The following is a 22242-nucleotide window of genomic DNA, read 5'->3' on the forward strand; positions in this document are numbered from 1 at the left end:
TCTGGGGATGGGGGCGGGGCGGGGTGTTCGTTAGAGTATTTTAAAAAAAAAAGAAAAAGATGTTGCTAGGATGCCTGGGTGGCTCAGTCGGTGGAGCATCTGACTCTTGATTTTGGCTCAGATCATGATCCCAGGGCGGCGGGATCAAGTCCCAAGTCAGGTGCTGTGCCGCACAACATGCTTGGGATTCTCTCTCTGCCCCTCTCCCCTGCTTGTGCGCTCTAAGGAAAAAAAAAAAAAAAAAGACATTGCTTGGCAATGATTTCAACATATAATCTTTGTCAGTTGAGTTGTGTAAGCACTTGGATGTCAAATGGCTTACATCGGGGGATTATTTGGTTCTCAGTCCCTATAGGAAAGTGCTCAGGAATGAACTGTTAATTGTGCATTCAGAAGCAAGAGGCTGCAGCTGTTGCATATTGCAGGTCAAGGTCAGTAGCTCAGCAACGTCCCCTCTGTCCCAGCTCTTTTAAGCTGGGCCCTGCAGATCCCACCGGGACAACTTTTCGGACACCTGCAGGGTGCCTCGACTAATCATGTCTTTGAAATGTTTTCTCATCACTCAGTGATGTCCTACTTCAGCTCAAGTCCACTGGCCAGATAGACGGGGCAGATACGGACACAATATGGGCACAGCCAGAGGCTGTGGAGATGAGAACCAGCGCCCCCGGCCCCCGGAGCACCTGGTTTTCCGTGTTGGATGCATGGTCTCTGTTAAGAAAACACCTCCTGTAAGATATTTTTGTCATCTGCTTTGCCTGAGGTCCCACCAGCCACACGGACACAGCCTGCTCAATAGTGTTGGGGGAGGCTCTGTATCTTTATGGAAGAAAAAAGAATCAAGTTGGTTGGTAAGCAGTTCAGCCAACAAGTATCTATTGAATGACTGTTTCTCTCCAAGCTTCCTGTGGGGTGCTAGCAAATCAGAGACAAATAAATTGAAACACTTGGCAAACCGGCTGGGGGTTGGAAGGGGAGCCAGCCACCAGTTCGGGGTGGTTGGATCTGAGCTGGGGACACATCAGATTGCAGGAGCCCAGAGCAGGGACACAGAGAGTAGTTGAGCGCGACTTGAGGACATCAGACAAGCGTCCCCAAAGGAAAAGACGCTTGAGAAGGGTCCTGGAGAATGACTAGAAGCTGGAAAATCAGAGAAACCATTGCAGGTGAAGACACAGAGGGAGGGGAGGCAGGACCAGAGCAGTATGGGTGCCCCATGGTGCCTGCTGGCCAGAAAGAATTCCCAGGGTAGAGGAAGGTGTGTCAGGAGATTGAGGTTGGTCTGGGCATGAAGGTGAAGGGGAGTATGAAGATCACACATATGTGTTAGAAAGCTCACTCTGGGGGCGCCTGGGTGGCTCAGCCAGTTGAGCGTCTGGCTTTGGCTCAGGTCACGATCTCACAGTTCGTGAGTTCGAGCCCCGCCTCGGGCTCTGGGCTGACAGCTCAGAGCCTGGAGCCTGCTTCGGACCCTGTGTCTCCCTCTCTCTCTGCTCCTCCCCCGCTCATGCTCTGTCTTTCTCTCTCTCTCCTTCAAAAATAAATAAAAACATTAAAAACATTAAAAAAAAAAAAAAAGAAAGCTCACTCTGGCAGGAATGTGAGAGCGGATGGGGGAGGCTTTGCTGAAAATGAATGAGAACTGAGGGGGCCCTGAATGAATGAAGCGGGGACAAGGAGACAGGACACCTCCCAGCGCCCTGCCTTGAGTCACTAGGGGCAGGGGTCCCCATCAGAGATGTGGAAACATGGAGAATATCCAATTGTGGGGTCCCTGGGAGAGGGCTGGGGGCAGTGTCATGGAGAACAAGGGGCTGGGCCCCCCGGGCACGTTAAGACTTCCCTCCGAAGTCAGAGAAGCTCATCTCTAATGGTGACAGAAACAAACACACATCTGCGTGTCAGCCTTGAATATCTTTCTTAAATGAGGGCCTAGGGGTGGAGTATCCCAGGACTTCCCTTGCCCCCAAGAAGATCTAAGCCAGGATGGTGAGGAAGCTCTGAGCAGGTCATAATTGGTTTAATGCAATGCCTTGCTTCAGACTCCACTGCATCAGTGACAAACCAGATAAAGGGCTACTATCCAAAATCTGTGAAGAACTTCTCGAACTCAACACCCCAAAACCAAATAATCCAGTGAAGAAACGGGCAAAAGACGTGAATAGACACTTTTCCCGATGGCCGGCAGGCACATGAAAAGATGCTCAACATCACTCGTCATCAGGGAAAGACAAACCAGAATCACAAAGAGATACCCTCTCACACTAGTCAGAATAAATGCCGAAAACTAACAGCTCAGGAAACGACAGATGTTGGCAAGGATGAGGCGAAAGGGGAGCCCTTTTGCTCTGTTGGGAGGAAGGCAAGCTGGTGCAGCCTGTCTGGGAAACAGTATGGAGGCTCCTCAACAAATTAAAAATAGAACTCTCCTACGACCCAGCAATTGCACCACTAGGTATTTATCCAGAGGATAAAAAGTGCTGATTCAAAGGGGCATATGCTCCCCGATGTTTATAGCAGCACTGTCGACAATAGCCAAAGTACGGAAAGAGCCTAAATGTCCATCGATGGATGAATGGACAAAGAAGATGTGGTGTATAGGTCCAATGGAATATTACTTGGCAACGAAAAAGAACGAAATCTTGCCATTTGCAACAATGTGGATGGAACTAGAGTGTATTATGCTAAGCAAAATAAGTCAGAGAAAGATACCATATATGAGTTTGCTCGTATGTAGAATTTACGAAACAAAACAGATGAACATAGGGGAAGAGAAGGAAAAAATAAGAAAAACAGAGAGAGAGGCAAACCATAAGAGACTCCTAAATACAGAGAATAAATTGAGGGCTGCTGGACGGGAGGTAGGCGGGGGGATGGGCTAACTGGGTGATGGGTAGTAAGAAAGGCACTTGTTGGGGATGAGCACTGGGTGTTCTACATACGAGACGAATCGCCGAAGTTCTGCTCCTGAAACCAATAGTACACTGTGTGTTAACTAACTTTTAGTTACTTTTAGTAACTAACTTTTAGTTACTAGTGATTAGTTAACTAACTAATAGTACACTGTGCGTTAACTAACTCTTTATTTTATTTAAAAAAATAAACTGGGGCTCTGGGGTGACTCAGTCGGCTAAGCATCCGACTCTTGATCTAGGCTCAGGTCATGATCTCACGGTTCGTGGTTTCGAGCCTGAAGTCGGACTTTGCAGAGCCTGCTTGGGATTCTGTCTCTCCCTCTCCCTGCCCCTCCCCTGCTCGTGCTCTCTCTCTCTCTCTCAAAATAAATAAACCACCTTAAAAAAAGCAATTAATTAAAACAAAGCAAAACGAAACCTCCATTGCATCATGAACCAGAAAGGAGGCAGGAGGGCTCACCGGTGACTTAGCAGTCTTGGCATGCGTCTGAAAAAATTTAAAGACACCCACTCTCTTAGATATCGTTACAAATAGGGACTATGCATGATGACACCACGACCTGGAGTTGTACGTCATCTTTCTTTGGAGTCTAAGACAGTACCTCAGGTCTAAGTCAGCTAATCTGTCCCACTCACGCTTTCGGCGTTTCTGGAAGAACATCTATGAAGGAAGTCTCTCGGAAGCTTTCAGAGTGACCAAGCTGACATTTTGACAGAATATGTTTTTTAAAGCATGGACGAGGCGAAGAGTGAGGGAGCAGCCAATAGACAGCTTCATTTAAAAAAAAAACCCAAATCCATGGAAGTAAATATAAATGGTAAGAAATGCAATACAACGAGAGATCTTTCTTCCCTTTTTATGAACCTGTTAAGCATATTCACCCTAGTGTTCCCACACACAGAGAGACTGGGGTCATTTTCTTCACCACGGCACTTGTTTGAAGTGTTGATGCTTTGCTAATGGAGCGGATTTAGTTAAGACAAGATTTAAACCAGGGTGTTAATTATCTGTTGGAGTAACAAATCACCCCAAAAGTGGCTTCAACAACCGTATTCTGTCACACTACCCCCCCCCTTACGCTGTGGACCAACTAGCTTCAGCTGCCATTTTCTCCACCTCGCGAGGTGGGCTGGGGCTACAGCTTCTGGGAGCTCTATTTTGCCAGAACACTCCATGGTGGCTTCTTTGCTTGCATGGCCGAGAACTTGGTGGTCCTTCCTGTGGCCTTCCCCCCCCCCCCGGAAGGAGGGGTCTCATGCCCCAGGGCCTCTCTGTGTGGACTCGCTCCACAGGAAGCAGTTGGACTCTACACAGCAGCTGGCTGCCAAGGCGACACGAGGGGAAGCTGCCAGGCCCTCGTAAGCCCCTTCGGCACGAGGGTGGTGTCCCTGTCACCACGTTCTCTTGGTGAAACTGAGGCTTAGGGCCCACTCAGACTCAGTGTGGGAGCGCATGTCGCCAGAACAAGTGAGCTGGCAGATGTGAGTCCTTGGCGGCCATCTTTGCACACAGGCCGCCACAACCCCCAGTGCTGGAGAGGCTGTGTGGTCTGGTGGTTAGAGCATCAGCTCTGGAGTCAAACAAGGGATGAAATTTTGCTTCATCCACGTCCTGCCCATAGTAGGAAATATGACAATGCTGTGTAAGACATAAAAAAAGGAATCAGTATCCTGTGCTGCCCTGACCCCGGGTGCCGTTGGAGGCTGTCAGTGGTCTCCTCGCAGGTTCCTCTCCCCACTCGGCTCCTGTGGAGAAGGTCCCCCGGCCAAACACCCCTCCTCGTCACACAGAAGCTCAGGGCCTGCTGACCCCTGAGCGCGGGGTTCCAGTTCCCGCCCGGCTCGTGGAATTCTCCAGGCAAGCCCGTCACACCCTCCCGTGGGACCCGGGCCACCTCACCCTCTTGCTGCTATAGAGCCCGCCTCTCACAGCCCTGTGTGTTCACTCTGGTCCTGAGTGTGACCCTCGTGGGGCCCCTGCGTGGCCTGCAGCGTCCCCCTCCCTCTGACTGCGAGTGAATGAGGCGGAGAGGCTGCTTGTTGGTCTCGTCTGTCCAGTGTCGTCCTCCCCCGCCATCCCCGGGGCAGGAACCCCTCCCTCACCACTGGGGTGGGGACGGCAAGGTGATTAAAACAGATGACCCAAGCCAGGGTAGGGATGCTTCTGGAAAGGGGCCCGGAGCTAAGGAATGCACCCAGTCCGGGGAAGCAGAAAAAGGGAAAGAAACAGATTCTCCCCAGAGCCTCCGGAAGGAACACCGACACCTTGATTTTAGACTTCTGACTTCCAGGACTGTAAGCCCATAAATCTGCCTTGTCCCAGGGCACAAAGCGTGTGATAATTTGTTACCAGCTGCAACAGAAAATGCTGTTTACCTTTTCCACAGCATTGCTCGCCCGAGATTGCTTGTTTAGATCTTACCGTCCAGTTCCTCTGACCAAGCTCTGTGAGACTGGGCACCATGTGCGTCCCCCTTATCCCTTCTCCAGCTCCTCCAATAGTGCCTGGCACATCTGGATGCTCAATAAATACCTTCCGAAGGAGCATTCAATGCCAAGTTGCACCACTGCAATGGCCCGAGTCCCGTATTCTCCGCGCGTCTATTCTCCCAGTAGCTCAAACAATCACGGGAAGCCCGATTTTGAAAATCACCGCAACTTTATTTTGCACATTTCACAAAGATGCTTTATACTCAGAGTACTGAACCCTTTAAACAACAAACGACAATGAAGGGCACTCGGGTGGCTCAGTCGGTTAAGGCCTCCGACTCCTGGCTTTAGCTCAGGTCACAATCTCACGGTTCGCGAGTTCAAGCCTCGCGTCGGCCTCTGTGCTGATGGTGTGGACCCTGCTTGGGATTTTTCTGTCTCTGTCTCTCTCTGCTCCTCCATGGCTTGCTCTCCCTCAAAAAATAAAAAAAATAAGCAAAACCAGAAATGAAACCTACCACGCATGCATAGCTGTATCTTTTCGCAGAAGTGCTTAGGAAAGAGCTTACTAAAATATTTTTGTAAACGTATTCGTTACAAAAGAGGCCAGAGAAGCACGCGTTTGGCTCAGTCAGTTGAGCATCCAACTCTTGATTTTTGGCTCAGGTCACGATCCCAGGGTCATGGGATCGAGCCCTACACCGGGCTCCATGCTGAGCATGGAACCCGCTTGAAATTCTGTCTCTTTCCCTCTGTCCCTCTCCTTCACGCTCTCTCCCTTCCTCCCCCCCCCCCCCAAAAAAAAAGAGAGAGGCAAGAAATCAATGTTTAAATAGTCATGGCCTGGGGCGTCTGGGTGGCTCAGTTAAGTGTCCAACTTCAGCTCAGGTTATGATCTCACGGTTCATGAGTTCGAGCCCCACCTCGGGCTCTGCGCTGACAGCTCAGAGTCTGGAGCCCGCTTCGGATTCTATGTCTCTCTCTGTCTGCCCCTCCTCTGTGCACTCTCTCTCTCCCTCTTTCTCAAAAATAAATAAATGTTAAAAAAAAAGTTAAATTGTGGCATGCAGTACAAGGATAGTTTGAGGACGGCTCAGGTCTGTTTGGGGTTGATGGCTCCCAAGAGCCCAATGGCCTCCCAAGAGGGGTGCTGGCCTTCTGGCCACGTGAGCCTGGCCTCAATGAAGAGGTCACACGCCCCCTCTGAGGTGACACCTTACACCCTACTGCTGCACAACTAATTACCAACAACACAGAAGTCTAAAACAAGACACATTGATCACCTCGCAGTTTCTGTGGGTCGGGCGTCCCGGTGTGGGTTGGCTGGGGCCTCTGCTTAGGGTCTCTCCCTAGGTGAGACCACCATGAAATCAAGGTGCTAAGCAGAGCCAGGGTCTTACCTGTGCTCAGGGCCCTTTTCCACACTCATGCAGTTGTTAGCAGAATTCATTTCCTTTCAGTTTTAGGACCAAGGTCTTCTTTTTCTTACTGGCTGCTGGCCAGGGACAGCTCCCAGCTTCTAGAGGCTGCCCTGGGTCCTTGTCACCTGGTCCTCCTCTCACAACCGGGCAGCCCACCTCTTCCTGCTAGCTGGAGAGCCTTGCTGCGGCGTCTTTTCAACTTTAAGGGCTCCCCTGATTAGGCCAGGCCCACCCAGGACAATTTTCCTTTTGATTAACCCAGTCAGTGAGTAGGGCACTGAGTTCTATATGCAAAATCCCTTTTGCCACATAAAGTAATACAATCATGGGGGGTGATATCCCCTCAGGTCCTGTTCACGGGGAGCAGGGTTGGGAATCTTGGGGGCCATTTTGACCATGCTGCCCTAACCACACCCCCTCGATCCCCACACAGCTTCACTGTCCAACCCTGGGACACACGCCTCAGCCCAATTAAGCCCAGGGAACTCTCTGGTGGCTGGGGATAAAGGGACTAGCTCTTCAGACCAGGGACACCCCGCTGTGGACCTCTCTTACCTCCCCCCACGACCGGCCCACGTCCCTCTCTCTGCCTCCCCTTCCGGAGCCCCCCTGAGAACTTCCGGTTCCTCTTCCTGCTCTCTGAATGTGTGCGGCTCAGTTCGGGCAGCAGGGGGCGCTGCTGGCTTGGCCGGCGGGCAGGCACCGGAGGCTGCAGCTCAGGGGCGTCCCCCAGGCCCAGGCTCAGCTTCCTAGATCCTCAGCCTTCTCCCAGTCATCTGTCCTCGATCCTCGGGACCCTGGCACTGGGAGGGGGCAGGCAGCGCGTATGCCTGAGGCCTCCTCTCTCCCAGCCCGTGTCTCTGCCAGGGATCTGTCCGTGTGGCCTTGTAGAGCTCCCCACCCAACCCACCCAGACCCTTGCTTCAAGTGACTTGGGTTCTCTGCTGCAAGCACCCAAGCCTGAGCATTAGGAGTGGGAATGTCCCCCAAACTTGAGCCCTTAGGGCCATCTGTCGGTCACTTGCTTCTGCCTCACTGAAAACCGCTATCCTCGTTCGGAGCATCCCAGGAGTGACTCCCAGGCAAGATTCAAATGACCTGCTCCCTGGGGAGGAAACTTTATTTCCAGAAAGCGCTCTGAATTTTTTTGGTGATTCAGGATTTCCAAAGCTGGCTCGGTGGTCCACCTGCTGCCTCGCCCACCTGGCATCACCAGGCTGGGGCAATAGGGGTCATCTCACGCCCTGGGGGTCTGACACCATCCATCCGTGGGGAACTTTCCTCCCCTGGAAGAAACTCAGTATTTCTAGTATTCGGGGCCCACGGTGAAGGCCTGGAATTTGCCATCCATGCCTCTGTCAGCATTTTGCTGGGAACTGCACGGAAGCATTATCTTTGGCAAACTTGAACATGAGGGAGTGTTCGGATGTTGGTGTAGCTGGACGGGGTCGCGCCAGGGAGAGAGAGTAGGTGAGGAGCTGTCAGAGCCAGGTAAGGATTTTAAATTGCATTATACATATATATGTATGTATGTATTTTTAAAGTTTATTTATTTACTTTAAGAGAGAGAGAGAGTGCGAGGCAGAGGAGGGGCAGAGAGAAAGGGAGAGAGAATCCCAAGCGGGCCCCATTCTGTCAGTTCAGAGCCCGATGCGGGGCTTGAACTCAGGCACCACGAGACGATGACCTGAGTCGAAGAGTCAGGTGCTTAACTGACTGAGCCACGCAGGCGCCCCTAAATTGCATTCTAAGTCAGAGGGGGTATTAGCTTCCTACTGTTGCTCCAGCAGATTACCACACACCTGATGGCTTAATCCACATTCATTCTCTTTCGGTTCTTTCTGGAGGCCAGAGAGCAAAATGAGTTTCACAGGGCGGAAGTCAAGGTGTTGGCAAAGCTGACCTCCCTCTGGATGTTCGAAGGGAGCCTCCTTTTCCTTGCCTGTTCCAGCTTCGGGGGTCGTGTTCCTTACATCCCTGGGCTCAGGGCCCCTCCATCCTCAAAGCCAGGAGCGTAGCATCTCAGTCTCTTCTGTAGTCAACTCTCTTTGCTTCCTTCTTATAAGGACCCTCGTGGTTGCATTTAGGCCCTACCCTGTTAATCCAGGATAATCTCATCGCAAGGTGGGGAGCGCGAAAGAGGACAGAGTGACCCCAGGATTTCCAGGCTGAGCTGGGTGAAGGGTATCACCAGTCCCGGGGACAAGGAACAGTGGAGGAGGGACAGGCCTAATGGTCCTGCGTAGAAATAAAGACATTAAAAAAAAAAAAAAAAAAAGAGTTTGGATCTGGGCACATTTTGCCTGAATGAATGAAAAAAAAACAAAACAACCAAACCAATAAGCCCAAGATGAAATGACGTCTGGTTCAGGAACTCACCTTCTGAGATTGGCAGGCAGCTCAGTTCACCTGTTTACTTTCTCTTTCCATGTGATCTCCTATTTTCCCAAAGGTAAACGGTGCCTTGAGCTTCCTAGGTACTCGGCTTCCGTAGTGCCCAGTATCAGCAAAGGAGCTGGTGGCAAACCCAGATTGGGGGGTGTTGGGGGTGAAGGCGGTGAATGCATTTGCCCTCATCACATTTGTTTCCTCGATAGCATTCCCCGTGATTGTGTTTGTCGGGTGTAATGCGTTCATAGAAACGAGCTATATTGTGCCATCTGCAATTTAATCTATGTGATGTTCTCCATTCTTGGTTATTCAACATGAGTGTGGTGTTTTTTTTTTTTTTAGATTTTTGAATGTTTATTTATTTTTGAGAGAGAGACCGGGCGCAAGCAGGGAAGGGGCAGAGAGAGAGAGACACAGAATCCAAAGGCAGGTTCCAGGCTCCGTGCTGTCAGCACACAGCCCGATGCGGGGCTCGAACTCACGAACCGTGAGATCATGACCTGAGCCAAAGTCGGACGCCTAACCGACTGAGCCACCCAGGCGCCCCTCAATATAAGTGTATTTTAACAAAATTCTCCATACTCACTTGCTAGTACCTCTGCAAACAGTTGCTTTTTCACAAAACACTTGCTATAAAGACCAACTGGAACTATTCACTGTGTAAAAATTGTGAATTTAACTCAATTAAAAGAGGATATTTGGCAACTGAGCCCATAATAAAACCACATGAAGAATGTGCCAGAATTTGTAAAGCAGAAACATGCGTGTGTGGTACAAGCCATTATTTGTAATGGTTATGGGTGATCCTATGTAACTTTAAAAAATTATTTCTACATCATTTGTGGTGCTTAAACTTTTTTTTTTTTTTTATCTCTGTAAGCAAAAGATTGATGATGCACATTTTGTGTAATTTGCAAGAAAAATGTTTTGGAAGCTTCAAAAATAAAACTGACCTAGCAGGAAAGTGGGGTTTTTGTTTGTGTCTTTTTCCAGTGGTTTATTTCCAATGGTTCATCACTGCAAATGTATTTCCTGGTCCCATATGTCACTGTGGCCCGAGGTCTCATGAGAGTCTGGGTTGGCATTAAAGACACTCTATAAAGTCCATTTCATTTACCACTGATTCTATGTATGTAATTATTGAGTTAGCAATGTGTTCGTTCTGAACATGTAAAAAGAATTAGTCCTGTACGTTAAACTTTAAGAAAATAAATATGACTTAAAAATCAACTTGGACATACCAAGTTCTTCTAGAAAAGCTCATTCGAATGTTTATACTCTAATTTGGGATGCTGCTTTGCTTTGCTGTATAATATTGTTTAAAAATATTAAAGCATTTTAGGGGTGCCTGGGTGGCTCAGTCACGTTGGGCATCTGGCTTTTGACTTTGGCTTGGGTCATGATCTCACAGTTCATGGGATTGAGTCCCACATCAGGCTCTTCACTGACTGTGCAGAGCCTGCTTGGGATTCTCTCTCTCTTTCTCTCTGCCCCTCCCCCCTCAAAATAACTAAACAAACATTAAAAAAAGCACTATACACTTGGGAAATATTTCTACTAGGATGTGGAGAACGAAGACTTTCCCTCAATTGTTGTCCACAGAACAGGTTTTGGAATTTTTTTCTCCCTTTATCCTGATTTTTAAAATTCAAGTCAACTTTATTGAGGTGTACTTTATATATAATAAAATGCACCCAGTGTTAAGTATGTAGTTTGGTGAGTTTTGGGCAAATGCACACTTGTTGCTGCTTTTATTGCACGTGTTGCTCAGTCAAGGCACGGAGCATTTCCATCCTCTGGCACGTTCTTTCCTGCCCTTCTCAGTCACTCACTCTTTAGCTAACCACTCTGAGAAGAAAAATTTAAAAACAAAACTTTTCTTTTCTCATCTATTGCCCTATCCCAACACAATTATGTCTCTTTTTCTCCCTCTTTCATTCTTGTTGTTCTAGCAGCCTGGCAATTTGTATTAAAACACCGAGCTGCTTAATGCTCTATTGACTAGGGAGAGGAGAACATGCCCCATTATTTTCCTATTCTTTCTCAATGACCTCTTACTCCTCTGCATCTGAAATCCCCATCCATCCATCCATCCATCCACCCACTCATCCATTCACTCATCTATCCATGCATCTATCAATCCATCCATCCATCCATCCTTCCTTCCTTCCATCCATCCATCCGTCCATCCATCCACTCATCCATTCACTCATCTATCCATGCATCCATCTATCCATGCATCCATCCCTCCATCAATCCTTCCGTCCATCCATCTGTCCATCCATCCATCTCTCCATCCCTCCATCCTTCCGTCCATCCGTCTGTCCATCCACTCATCCATTCACTCATCTATCCATGCATCCATCAATCCATGCATCCATCCATCCATCCATCCATCCTTCCATCCACCTATCCATCCACTCACCCATTCACGCATCTATCCATGCATCCATCTATCCATGCATCCATCCATCCATGCATCCATCCATCCTTCCATCCATCCATCTCTTCATCCTTCTGTCCATCCATCTGTCCATCCACTCATCCATTCACTCATCTATCCATGCATCCATCAATCCATGCATCCATCCTTCCATCCATCCATCCACTCATCCACTCACTCATCTATCCATGCATCCACGCATGCATGCATGCACGCACCCATCCATGCACGCATGCATCCATGCACGCATGCATGCACCCATCCATGCATGCATGCATCACCCATCCATCCATCCTTCCATCCATCCATCCTTCCATCCATGCATCCATGCATCCATCCATCCATCCAACTTGTGTTGAATGTCTATTCTGAGGCACAGACTACCAGAAATCCTGCCTCCACTTGACTTAGGTTCTAACAAGGAAGACAAACAATTTAATTCTTATGCTAAGAAGTCAATACATATTACAAAGGGGAAGTATGGCACATAATGGGAGACTCAGCAGTAGCAGCTGGAAATGATTCTCAGGGGGAAGGAGACATCAGTGATGCAACTGTAGGACAACTATCAGTGAGTCAGTTAATCATTTCAGCAATATTTATTGGTCGCCATTGGCCAGGCACAGCGGTAGCTGCTAGTGATTCAGAGAGAGGTGACTAGGACAGACATGGGCCTGCTCTCGTGGGGGGGTCACATCATTACGGAGTTAGCCTGGGCTGCGCTGGGGCAATGGGATAATGGTCTAGGCACAGGGAACGTGGGGGATGGTGCATAGGAAAGAGATAATATGGTGAGTTAGACACACTGAAAATTCCATGAGACCAGAGCTTAAATGTCAGCCAGTAGGGGGTTCCTGATGACACCGAAGGACAGAACGGTGAGCAGCGGCTACGGCAGCCGGTCAGCTCTCATTCGCTGTGTCAAACGGTCATTGTATCCCTAACCAGAATCTGGAAAAAGAAATGTTGAATGTAGACACCACATCTCAATCACTTTCACATAATTTCCTTGTGCCGTTCATAAACACAGCCACGATTAAAATGACCTTTCACGCACAGCAGAGAGGCGGCCCTGAAGAAAATGAGGTATGTGAGAATAAAATCCATCTACCTGATTGCCATGTAGCTTTGGTGAGTCACAAGAGTGAGAATTTCAGATGTGAATTAGAGATTGCCAAGAGGGGTGGCATTACTTGAAGAGAAAAAACATCCCCTACATGCCTTTAAGGAATCAGAAGACCAGAGAATTAGGGGAGAAAGAATGTATTTCTTACATATATTCTAACTTCTTCCCAAATAATTTTCAGGTTATTTATAGTCTCCCTCTGAACTGACCTTTCGGTGACTGTTACTTGATAGGCACTTAATATATTGAGGCAAATATTCCACAGAGTTCTGCAAACCTATGACAATACATTTAGAGCACGACATGCCCCAGCTGCTGATTCATTTTTTGGCCATAACATGTCCATATACTGTAGTTAATCCTTTGCAATTTAATATTTGATAAGATCTATTTCCTTTGTAGTGAATTCTGTACATGTCACTGAAAATTAAAGTTCTCCGAAAACCCCCATCACCTGTGGGCACTGATTTCACACTCCATTCTGGAAATATAAAATCTTAAACGCTTGCTGACTGCAAATCAATGTTCATAATCCAAATATTAATAGCCACATGAAATGTTAATACTTCTCCATCGATTACCACCCTTCACTTGGATTTAGCATACATTTCACGGAGGCTGGGTTTCTTTTCTTGGGTGACCCTAGGCTGGTTACTGCCAGATCAGAAATATATCCTATCGGGGCACCTGGGGGGCTCTCAGTCAGTTGAGTGACTGACTCTTGATTTCTGCTCAGGTCATGGTCTCACGTGGTTCATGGGTTGGAGCTCCGTGTCAGGCTCTGTGCTGGCAGAGCAGAGCTTGCTTGGGATTCTCTCTCTCTCTCCCTCTTTCTCTCTGCCCCTTCCCTGCTTGCTCTCTCTCTCAAAATAAATAAAAATAAACTTTTTTTTTTTTAATGTTTACTTATTGAGAGACAGACAGAGCACGAGCGGGGGAGGGGCAGATAGGGAGGAAGGCACAGAATCCAAAGCAGGCTCCATCCAGGCTCTGAGCTGTCAGCACAGAGCCCGAGGCAGGGCTTGAACCCACGAACTGTGAGATCATGACCTGAGCCAAAGCCGGCCGGTCAGCCAACTGGGCCAACCAGGTGCCCTATAAAAATAAACTTAAAAAAAAAAAAAAAAAGGAAATATGTTCCATCAAAATCTATCTAAGGAACACAGTCAACCAGTGGCAAAGGGCGTGTTCTGCACGGTTCCGCCTGTTTTGTGTCCGTTGCTTTGCATTTCACGGAGCCCTCTGAGGAGCAGGGCCAAAGAGATGTCTGAGTCTTGAGCACGCTTGTGACCGGGGGCCCTTCATGGCCATCAGCCTGGTAACCAGCAATCGCATGCACTGTGGGTTTCAGAAGCTCAGCTGAGGCTGCCACAGAACTGCTCACCTGACATCACCGTCCTGAGTGAAGATGTTCGTTGACTTGTGATTTCTACTCTAGGCTTTGTCGGCTCTGTGGGCAGCGGGACCGTCTGCTTACATTTTCCCAGGTGGGCAAAGGGGACCGATGGGAAATCTGAGTTCACTGACTAATGTTAACACTTCTCCATCCATCACGACCCGTCCCTTGGATTTAGCATACCTTTCGTGGGGGGCCGGGTTTCTTTCCTCGGATGACCCTTAAGCCGGTTACCCCCAGATCAGAAATACGTCCTATCAAAATCTAGTTAAGAGACACATTCAATCAGTGGTGAAGGGTGACAACTGACAACACGATTTGATTTTATTCCAGGGTTATTTATGAAATAGGATCCTGGGCTGGCACACTGGGCTTACTGGGTTCCCAGCTACTCAACAGGACGATGAATGGCAGCCCCCTCCCTCACGAGGCGGTCACTTAGTGAATCTGCTCGATAATCAGATTTGACCACCCGACTGAAAAATGGATTTTCCAACATGTTTAAACGTCAAACATCGACGGGTTGAAAATATGTAAATTCTCCTGGACACGACCGGAGGAGCTATTCTTAGAGAAAAAAAACACAAGAGCATGTGAGCGTTCACGGAAAAGTGCCCAACGTTAACCTTGATCAAGATTAATGTCGTCTGCTAGAGTTCAGCCAATAAACCCTGGATTGTCTGGGCCTCTGTGGGCATGCACAGAAAGCACACCGCCACGTGTCATAAGGGCTCCGGGGGAAAGGCTGCTTGGGATTCAGACGGAAGGCTCAGAGACAGACTTCCGGAACATTAACTGGCCTTTGTTCAGTGTCTTGCCTGGGCTTCTAGCAGGAAAGACAGCTCCTCCTATGAACGATCAGAAACGTTGTTGCTTATTGGAGCTGGTGGTTTTGCTGGGGAACAGGGTTTTCCTCGTCTCCCTCCACAAAGCAAATACCCAGACTCCCGATTTCGGTTTTCTCCATTTTCCGCTTTACTAGGTGATATACAGTTAGTGCGGTTAACCCTCCACGAACCACAGGAAAGCATCACAAGGTTCTCAATGGCAGCTGATGAAGGAAGGAGCCCTTTGGAGACGGCAAGGTTCACAGGGTTCACAGACCGATCGTCAGAAATAAAAGGGCACAGAGATCAAGCTTTCCGTAAAGAGGATATTGTGTTGATTTATTATAGACTGCAGTTAAAAAAAATATTTTGAGGTTAGCCTCTCCAGTTTAAAAGCACTTAGCCAGGAACACTTGAACAGCTAGGCAATGGTCTCTCCCTCACGGCCCCCCAACACCTCACCAAGGACTGTAAACAGGGTTTTGAGAACATCCCGTCAATTTCTTGATACGGACAACCTAATGCATTTGCTTCTTAAAGAAAACCACCTTCCAAATCTCCAAAGCATGCACTGTCACTGGGCGTTAGGGATTTCCAAAGGACAAATTTCGTTAGGGTGTTGTAAGGCCAAAATAGAATACCTATTTACCAGACACACACATGACGACCAGAAAAAAATTACAGACGTTAACCTAGTGTAACAATTCCATCAGGAATCAATGGGGGAAAAGGCACTGCGTCCCTAGCATTCCACCACATATTTACTATCCACTTGACATGCTTTGAATTCAAGTCCTGTCCGACATTTAACAGCGTTTTCTACAACATACAAGTCACAGGTAGGGTAATATTCTAACACTACGATTCCACGGCCGTGTTTTTCACCCGAGTGTACAAATGGGAATGAAAATATGCTATCGGCTTTATTTACAGGTTTACCTCGACGTTTTAGTGGCGTTAAAAAAACAAAAATCAACTATCTCCACCAACGGTTCCCCCAGGAAGGTATTTCGGCTACGATTCATGTGTACAAACCACCACGGAAAAGAAATAAATGGAACCGATGTCTGACCCCAAACACCTAACCTAAAATTTCTCACCCACTAAATGCTGGCAGTGACACTGCTGTTCTCTGCACTTTACGAAGTGAAACTCTACGTGGGAATTTCAGATCGACTTCTTTTGCCAAAGCACAGGGGCTATGTTGCAACGGATAGGATGCTCAATGAACGTATTCCAGGTGCATTCCACGTGTGAGTGCTGTCGCAGAGAATCAGGAGTCTGGAAAGGCGATCGGTTGTTCAAGCTTTCCCATCTTCCCAAAAGATGTTAACACAACAATGGCGTAACTATACACAAACAGAGGTTAGTTCTGAAAATCCGTAATATACATGCACAAACATTAGAACGTGACGGGGAGAAAAATGAAACACTACAATTCCCACACTGCACTGTTGTTTCCACAGCCTTTCTGCACCGGACGCTTTGTGGCTTCGCGGTGCCTTTTCCTACCAGTAGAGAGAGTCTGCCCCGTGGGCTGGTTGGAAACAGAGGGTTCTCCCCACACCCGGGGATCAAGCCGCCCTCGACAAAAGACAGAACCTACCAGAAAAGAACAAGTACAAAACACGATCGGTTATCGGTTTTCTCGAGACGTGCCCAAATGTCCTCGTGCGATCACCTTAAACTTCAGGGATTGGCCCAGGACATTCCCGGAAGCCATGAACATTGACGGATGCCCAGCATTAGAACCAGAGGACAAAGCCTTGATTCTCTTCTGAGCAACGCGAACTGGAATTTCTGCCGCAGCGATCACGGCTGCCACCTCCCCAGTCGTGAGCGGCCACTTGCACAGAAAAAGATTCCTCTCCGTGAGTGTGATTCGGAATACTTCTCCCTCCGGGCGCCAGTTCAGCTTAAGTGGAGAGGCGTATACTCTGGCCTTCTGGTCTGGATAATTTTTGGTTTGGGTCTCTTCATTCTTTCCGTCTCCTCCTCCTCCTCGTTCTCCTGATCGCTCTCACAGACGTGGACCACCACGCTGGGGGTGGTGTCGGTCGCTGCGTGCAATTCATACTTTTCCCCTGGGGAAAGAAGAGAAATGCAGGGTAACTCGGGCAAGGACCGGAGAGCCAAGAAACAAGAGCAAACAGAAGAGCATGTGTGGGTCTGCTCGGCCTGGCTTCTGCGGACGTTCAACGGGGACCGAGGGACACAGCCAGATATGCTCTGGATTGGTATTTCTTTGGTGGCTCTAGCGGGGAAAAAAAAAAAAATTACACACACACACACACACACACACACACACACACACACAGAGTCACCGTTATATATTATTCTGCTTTCAGTCAAACACTGAATCCAGGCATATGAAAGCAATGGAAGGAGTATATTTTTTAATGACACTTAACGTGTCCACCAGGCCTCCTAAAATACCCAGATGGCTTCCCCATTGTGGTGCGATGTGTTCGGGGAGACAGTGCGCGAATAAAACGCGTTAGGAAAGGACATCGAGAGCTTCCGTCTTTTTTAAGTTTATTTATTTATTTTGAGACAGAGAGAGAGAGAGAGAGAGAGAGAGAACTCATGAACTGTGAGATCATAATCCAAGCAGAAATCAAGAGTCGGGGGGCACCTGGGTGGCTCAGGGGGTTGAGCGTCAGACTTCAGCTCAGGTCATGATCTCACGATCCGTGAGTTTGAGCCCTGCGTCGGGCTCTGTGCTGACAGCTCGGAGCCTGGAGAACTGCTTCCGATTCCGCGTCTCCCTCTCTCTCTGCCCCTCCCCTGCTTGCACTCTGTCTCTCCCTCCCTCTCAAAAATAAGTAAACATTACGAAAAAAAAAGAAAAGAAATCAAGAGTTGGATGGTTAACCAACTGAGCCACCCAGGCACCCCATGAGCCTCCCTCTTGAGGCTCCCACTGAGGCGGTTCGCACTGGAGACAGGCCACAAGGGGGGCCCACATGTGGCCTCTGATTCCCTCCACTCAGGACCTGGAGCCCATTCGAAGGCACGTCCCCTCGCATTCCTGTGACCTTCCACGGCCTCCTCTGAGAAATGGGATAATTATGGCACTGACCTCACAGAGCTGCTCAGGTAAGTACAAGCTAAGTGCTTGGGACCTGCTGCACGGTCCACAGGCCCGTTAAGTGTCACCTAGTTTTACTAATGTTGACAAATAGGGCGCGGATCCTGACTGGTCGGAAGCAGGGAGTAGTAGAAATGTTACGATTTAAGCAGGTGGTGGTGGGGGGTTGCTTCGGCTGGCTCTGCCCCCTCGGGGTGCAGAGGTGGGTTTTCCTTCAAGTTCTGTGTGCTCTTCCCCAGCCCAATTCCAGACCTTCCCGCCTCCCGCTGCTTTGGGGACGCCTCTGAACACAGAAGTCACTTTTCCTCATAAGAAAGGGACTTGCCGGTTCTCTATCTGGAACGTTCATGGCAATTGAATCTGAAAAGGTGAGCGCGCCTCAGCTCTGTCAGGGAGGGAATTGAGGTGGACGGTCACAAGATCACGGCTGTCCGGTCAGGGTCCTTATCTACCTGCCCATCAGCCAGGGTCCAGAAGGCCTCAGTGTAGGGCCACATTTGCAAACTCTTTGCAATCTTGCTGGCGGCAAAGCACGGCCCAGTTTGAGATCTCCCCAGTTTGAGATCTCGTTCCGGCTCACTGTCACGTAAACTAAGGGCGAATGGATTGGATTATGTCTTTTCTGAAAGGGCTTCTCAAATCAGAAAGGAGGGGTAGGTTCTGGAGTGGGAAGGACTGCCTTCAGCAGCACTCCTTGCCCTTGGAGGAGTCTGTCCCCTCTCCCAGCTGGAGGACCCGTTTCTTCTCTTGTCTAGCGTCCCGGCAGACTCCAGCCCTCAGCTCGGCTAAGGCACCTCAGCCAGGAGCTCGCGCTTCCTTGGACTGGCCAGGTCCACCTTGACCTTGACACCACCATCGGCAGTGAGTAATGGGATTCTAGCTTTCTCCCACGGAGGCGATTTCCGCTGGGGGCAGTGTGTTCAGAAATGTAATCTTTTCAACACGAAACTGCTGATGGTCCATGAAATAAAACCCTCAATCCAAAGGAGTATCATCAGGTTTCTGGTCCAGAAGAAATGGTCTCAGTATTTGTTTGCTCTGTGGATAGGGCAGGAGCTCAAACTGCTTCACCCCAAGACGTCCTCACGAACCTGCCCGCTCACCCCAAACCCGGCAGGTAGGACAGGAACCACCAACATCGGATTGTTTCCAAAAATCATGTGTTGGGCGCAGCCTATGGGCCAGGCACGTTTTGAAGTGCTTTCTACACAACGGTCTCACCTACGGCTCACAGCTCCGCTGGGTAATACCCACTGTATGGAGAAGAAGACTGAGGCCAGAGCACCTGTTATCTCCCCGAACACTCACACGTTCGTCCCATCGGAGGACTGAAGACTCTTCTTTCTCAGCTGGGGAGCACCCCAATGGGGCCAAGAGGGGGCGTGCATGACTGGGGCCCTTTCTTCACTACACCCTACGGTTCCCTTGAACATTCAAAGGAGCAGCTGAGAATCAGACCAACCACCTTGACTAAAGATGAAATTTCTAACGTGTAGGGTGGTTTGTTTTCCCTTTCCAAGTCTAATTGCTCATCCTGGAGCGACAGGGCCTGGGGCTGGTGCTCAGTGGGTGACGGGAAGGATTCCCGTGATACTGGCAACGAGGGGTCATGGTGCTTGGTACCCATGACCCGCTAAGGAATGAGGCCAGAGGCAGGCAGGTGTGCGTGTCCCCAGCAACTTGAGTTACAGTCGCAGATGAAAGCGACTAGAAACCATTCACAAAACACGCGGGGGGCCACGGTGGGGGGAGGCGCTCCCTGAGGCAGGTGAGCATCTCCGTCTGGGCCCGTGAACGCCACCTCTGCCCATCTGTCTCCCTGCTCCCACCCAAGAGCACAGCTTACCTGGCCCTAGCTTGGAGATAGCGTATAACAGATCGTAATTTATGACAGGAGTAGCGTCTTCCACTTGTTTCCAGCCAACGGGCGGCGAGGCAGGAGGAGAGATCAGAAACTGCTTGTCCGGATTCGGGGGGGCCAGGTGGGAACTTCCTATGTGTAACGTCTGCGGAGAGAAAGAAATACAGGCGCGTGGTTTCTGGAGGAAAAGAACCCAAGCGAGGCGACGGCGCTCAGTGACAGCTTGTGGAGGACAGGCGCAAAAGGACAAGCCTACGTCTGGGCGGCAGAACGCATGCGGTTCCGGAGGGGGCTCGTGACCCAGTCCGTATGGAGAAGGCAAAGGGGTGATGGCACAAACATGGTTAGAGCGCCCTCCCGGGACTGGGACCCACAGGCACAGGGATTGCCAGGAATCACCACGGACCGAGACTGGTGGAAAAGGAGTAGCGTCGTAGTAGAAATGGACAAAACAAAGCACTGTTGCTGACGTCACAGGGATCTCAGCCATTTCTTCTAGCTCCTCAGGTCGCAAAGGCAGAACAGAGGCTCCAAGAGGCTAAGCGACAGCCCTAAGATGATACAGCCTCTGGGAGGGCAAAGTGGGGCTGGGGTCCCAGGGCCCCCGCCCACCCGGTGGTACCCCACAATTCCCTTTCTCTGCGGTTCCAACTCAGATGCCAAAAGCAAAGAAGGAAAAAAAAGATCCACCTTCCAGGAGATTAAAAAAAAAAAAAATACTATCTTGAGAATGCGAACTGGTGCAGCCCCTCTGGAAAACAGCATGGAGGTTCTTCAAAAAATTCAAACTAGAACTACCCTACGACCCAGCAATTGCACTACGAGGCATTTATCCAAGGGATATAGGTGTGCTGTTTCGAAGGGACACATGCACCCCCATGTTTATAGCAGCACTATCGACAATAGCCAAAGTATGGAGAGAGCCCGAATGTCATTCATCAACTGATGAATGGATGAAGAAGATGTGGTATGTATGTATATACGTATCAGCAATCAAAAAGAATGAAATCTTGCCATTTGCAACAACGTGGATGGAACTAGAGGGTATAATGCTAAGTGAAATTAGTTAAAGACAGACGAGTATCATAAGACTTCATATGTGGAATTTAAGATACAAAAGAGATGAACATAGGGGAGGGGAAGCAAAAATAATATAAAAATAGGGAGGGGGACAAAACATAAGAGACTCCAACTGAGGGTTGCTGGAGGGGTTGTGGCTGGGGGGATGGGCTAAATGGACAGGGGGCATCGAGGAGGACACTTGTTGGGATGAGCACTGGGTGTTGTGCGTAGGGGATGAAACACTGGATTCTACTCCTGAAATCATTATTGCACTATATGCTAATGAACTGGGATGTAAACCTAAAAAAATTAAATTAAATTAAAAAAAACCTAAAAAATAATAGCATGAAACGATAACCCATGGTTCTAGTCTGGGCTTAGAAGTCCTGTCCGTGCGGTTAGAGGGCTGCCCAGAAAGATGTTACATCAAAATCTTACCAGTTTGGGTTTTATTTCTATTTTAATCTCCCACTCCCCCGCCCCCCCTGCCAAATTTTCACACTGAGCGTGCATTTACTTTAATAATCAGAAAAAGTGGAAGGACAAAGTCATTCTACAGAGCCAAGGTCGAAAACCCGTGCTTTGCGCCGCCACCAGGGGGCAGGGCACCCTAGCTCTAATTTATACTTGAAGGGCCTGCAAGGTGGCCTCCTCCCAGGGTCAGGAAGTGTCTCCACAGGTTCCACTCCTCTACTGGCCTGGGGAGCTCAGAGCCCCCGTGGGGACGAGCCGTAACCAGAAAGCTGCACCTGAGAAGCTCCTTCCCCTTCCACGGCCAACCTGTTCGGACCCCAGATGCAACAGCATATAGAACTTTGTGAGCTGCCTTGAAAATGGGTCACCTTATCATTGAAGGTCTGGGGGGTGGGGGAGAACCAGAAGGGTGGTGAGCAAGAGAAACAGCAAACCCATTCACAGCCCTTCGAGCGCGACCCGGGGCTGGGACTCCTGCCACCAGGAGGCTTTCTTAGCGTTTGCTACCTGTCTGGTTAACTATTTTTTTTTTTTTTTTTTTCCTTTCCAGCCAGGCCTGGCAGCCTTGTGCCGACGCGGCTGCCCGCACTTGGCAGATGGCTGGTTCTCCACCGAGGGAGGCTCGGTGCTGCCGAGAACCTGCACAGAGTGAAGCCCCACTCAGGTCTGCTCTTGGTCTGAAACAAGTCAGTAGCCCTAACCCTTGAGCCAGTTCCTGGAAACATGCTGCACAAACCTTAGAGTGTTAGACTAGCCACGCCCACAGCCTTGTACTCTTAACTACCACCCTCCTGAATGAGCAGGA

The 22242-nt window shown here is 49.2% G+C and overlaps 1 protein-coding gene across 4 annotated transcripts in view; it reads right to left on the minus strand.

Annotated features, from left to right (window-relative positions):
- Positions 1-15261: 15261 nt before the first annotated feature.
- Positions 15262-22242, minus strand: part of RCAN1 (regulator of calcineurin 1) — a 102643-nt gene continuing 95662 nt past the window's right edge. For all 4 annotated transcript variants that reach the window (XM_047876074.1, XM_047876075.1, XM_047876076.1 and 1 more), the window contains exons 3-4: positions 19887-20046; positions 15262-17033 (exon numbers count right to left, since the gene is read on the minus strand). In XM_047876074.1, the coding sequence (XP_047732030.1) occupies positions 16861-17033; positions 19887-20046 (333 nt within the window). In that variant the 3' untranslated portion in view covers positions 15262-16860. The remainder of the gene's footprint in view (positions 17034-19886; positions 20047-22242) is intronic.

This window comes from Prionailurus viverrinus, chromosome C2 (assembly GCF_022837055.1).
Source record: "Prionailurus viverrinus isolate Anna chromosome C2, UM_Priviv_1.0, whole genome shotgun sequence".
In the NCBI taxonomy this organism is placed as follows: domain Eukaryota; kingdom Metazoa; phylum Chordata; class Mammalia; order Carnivora; family Felidae; genus Prionailurus; species Prionailurus viverrinus.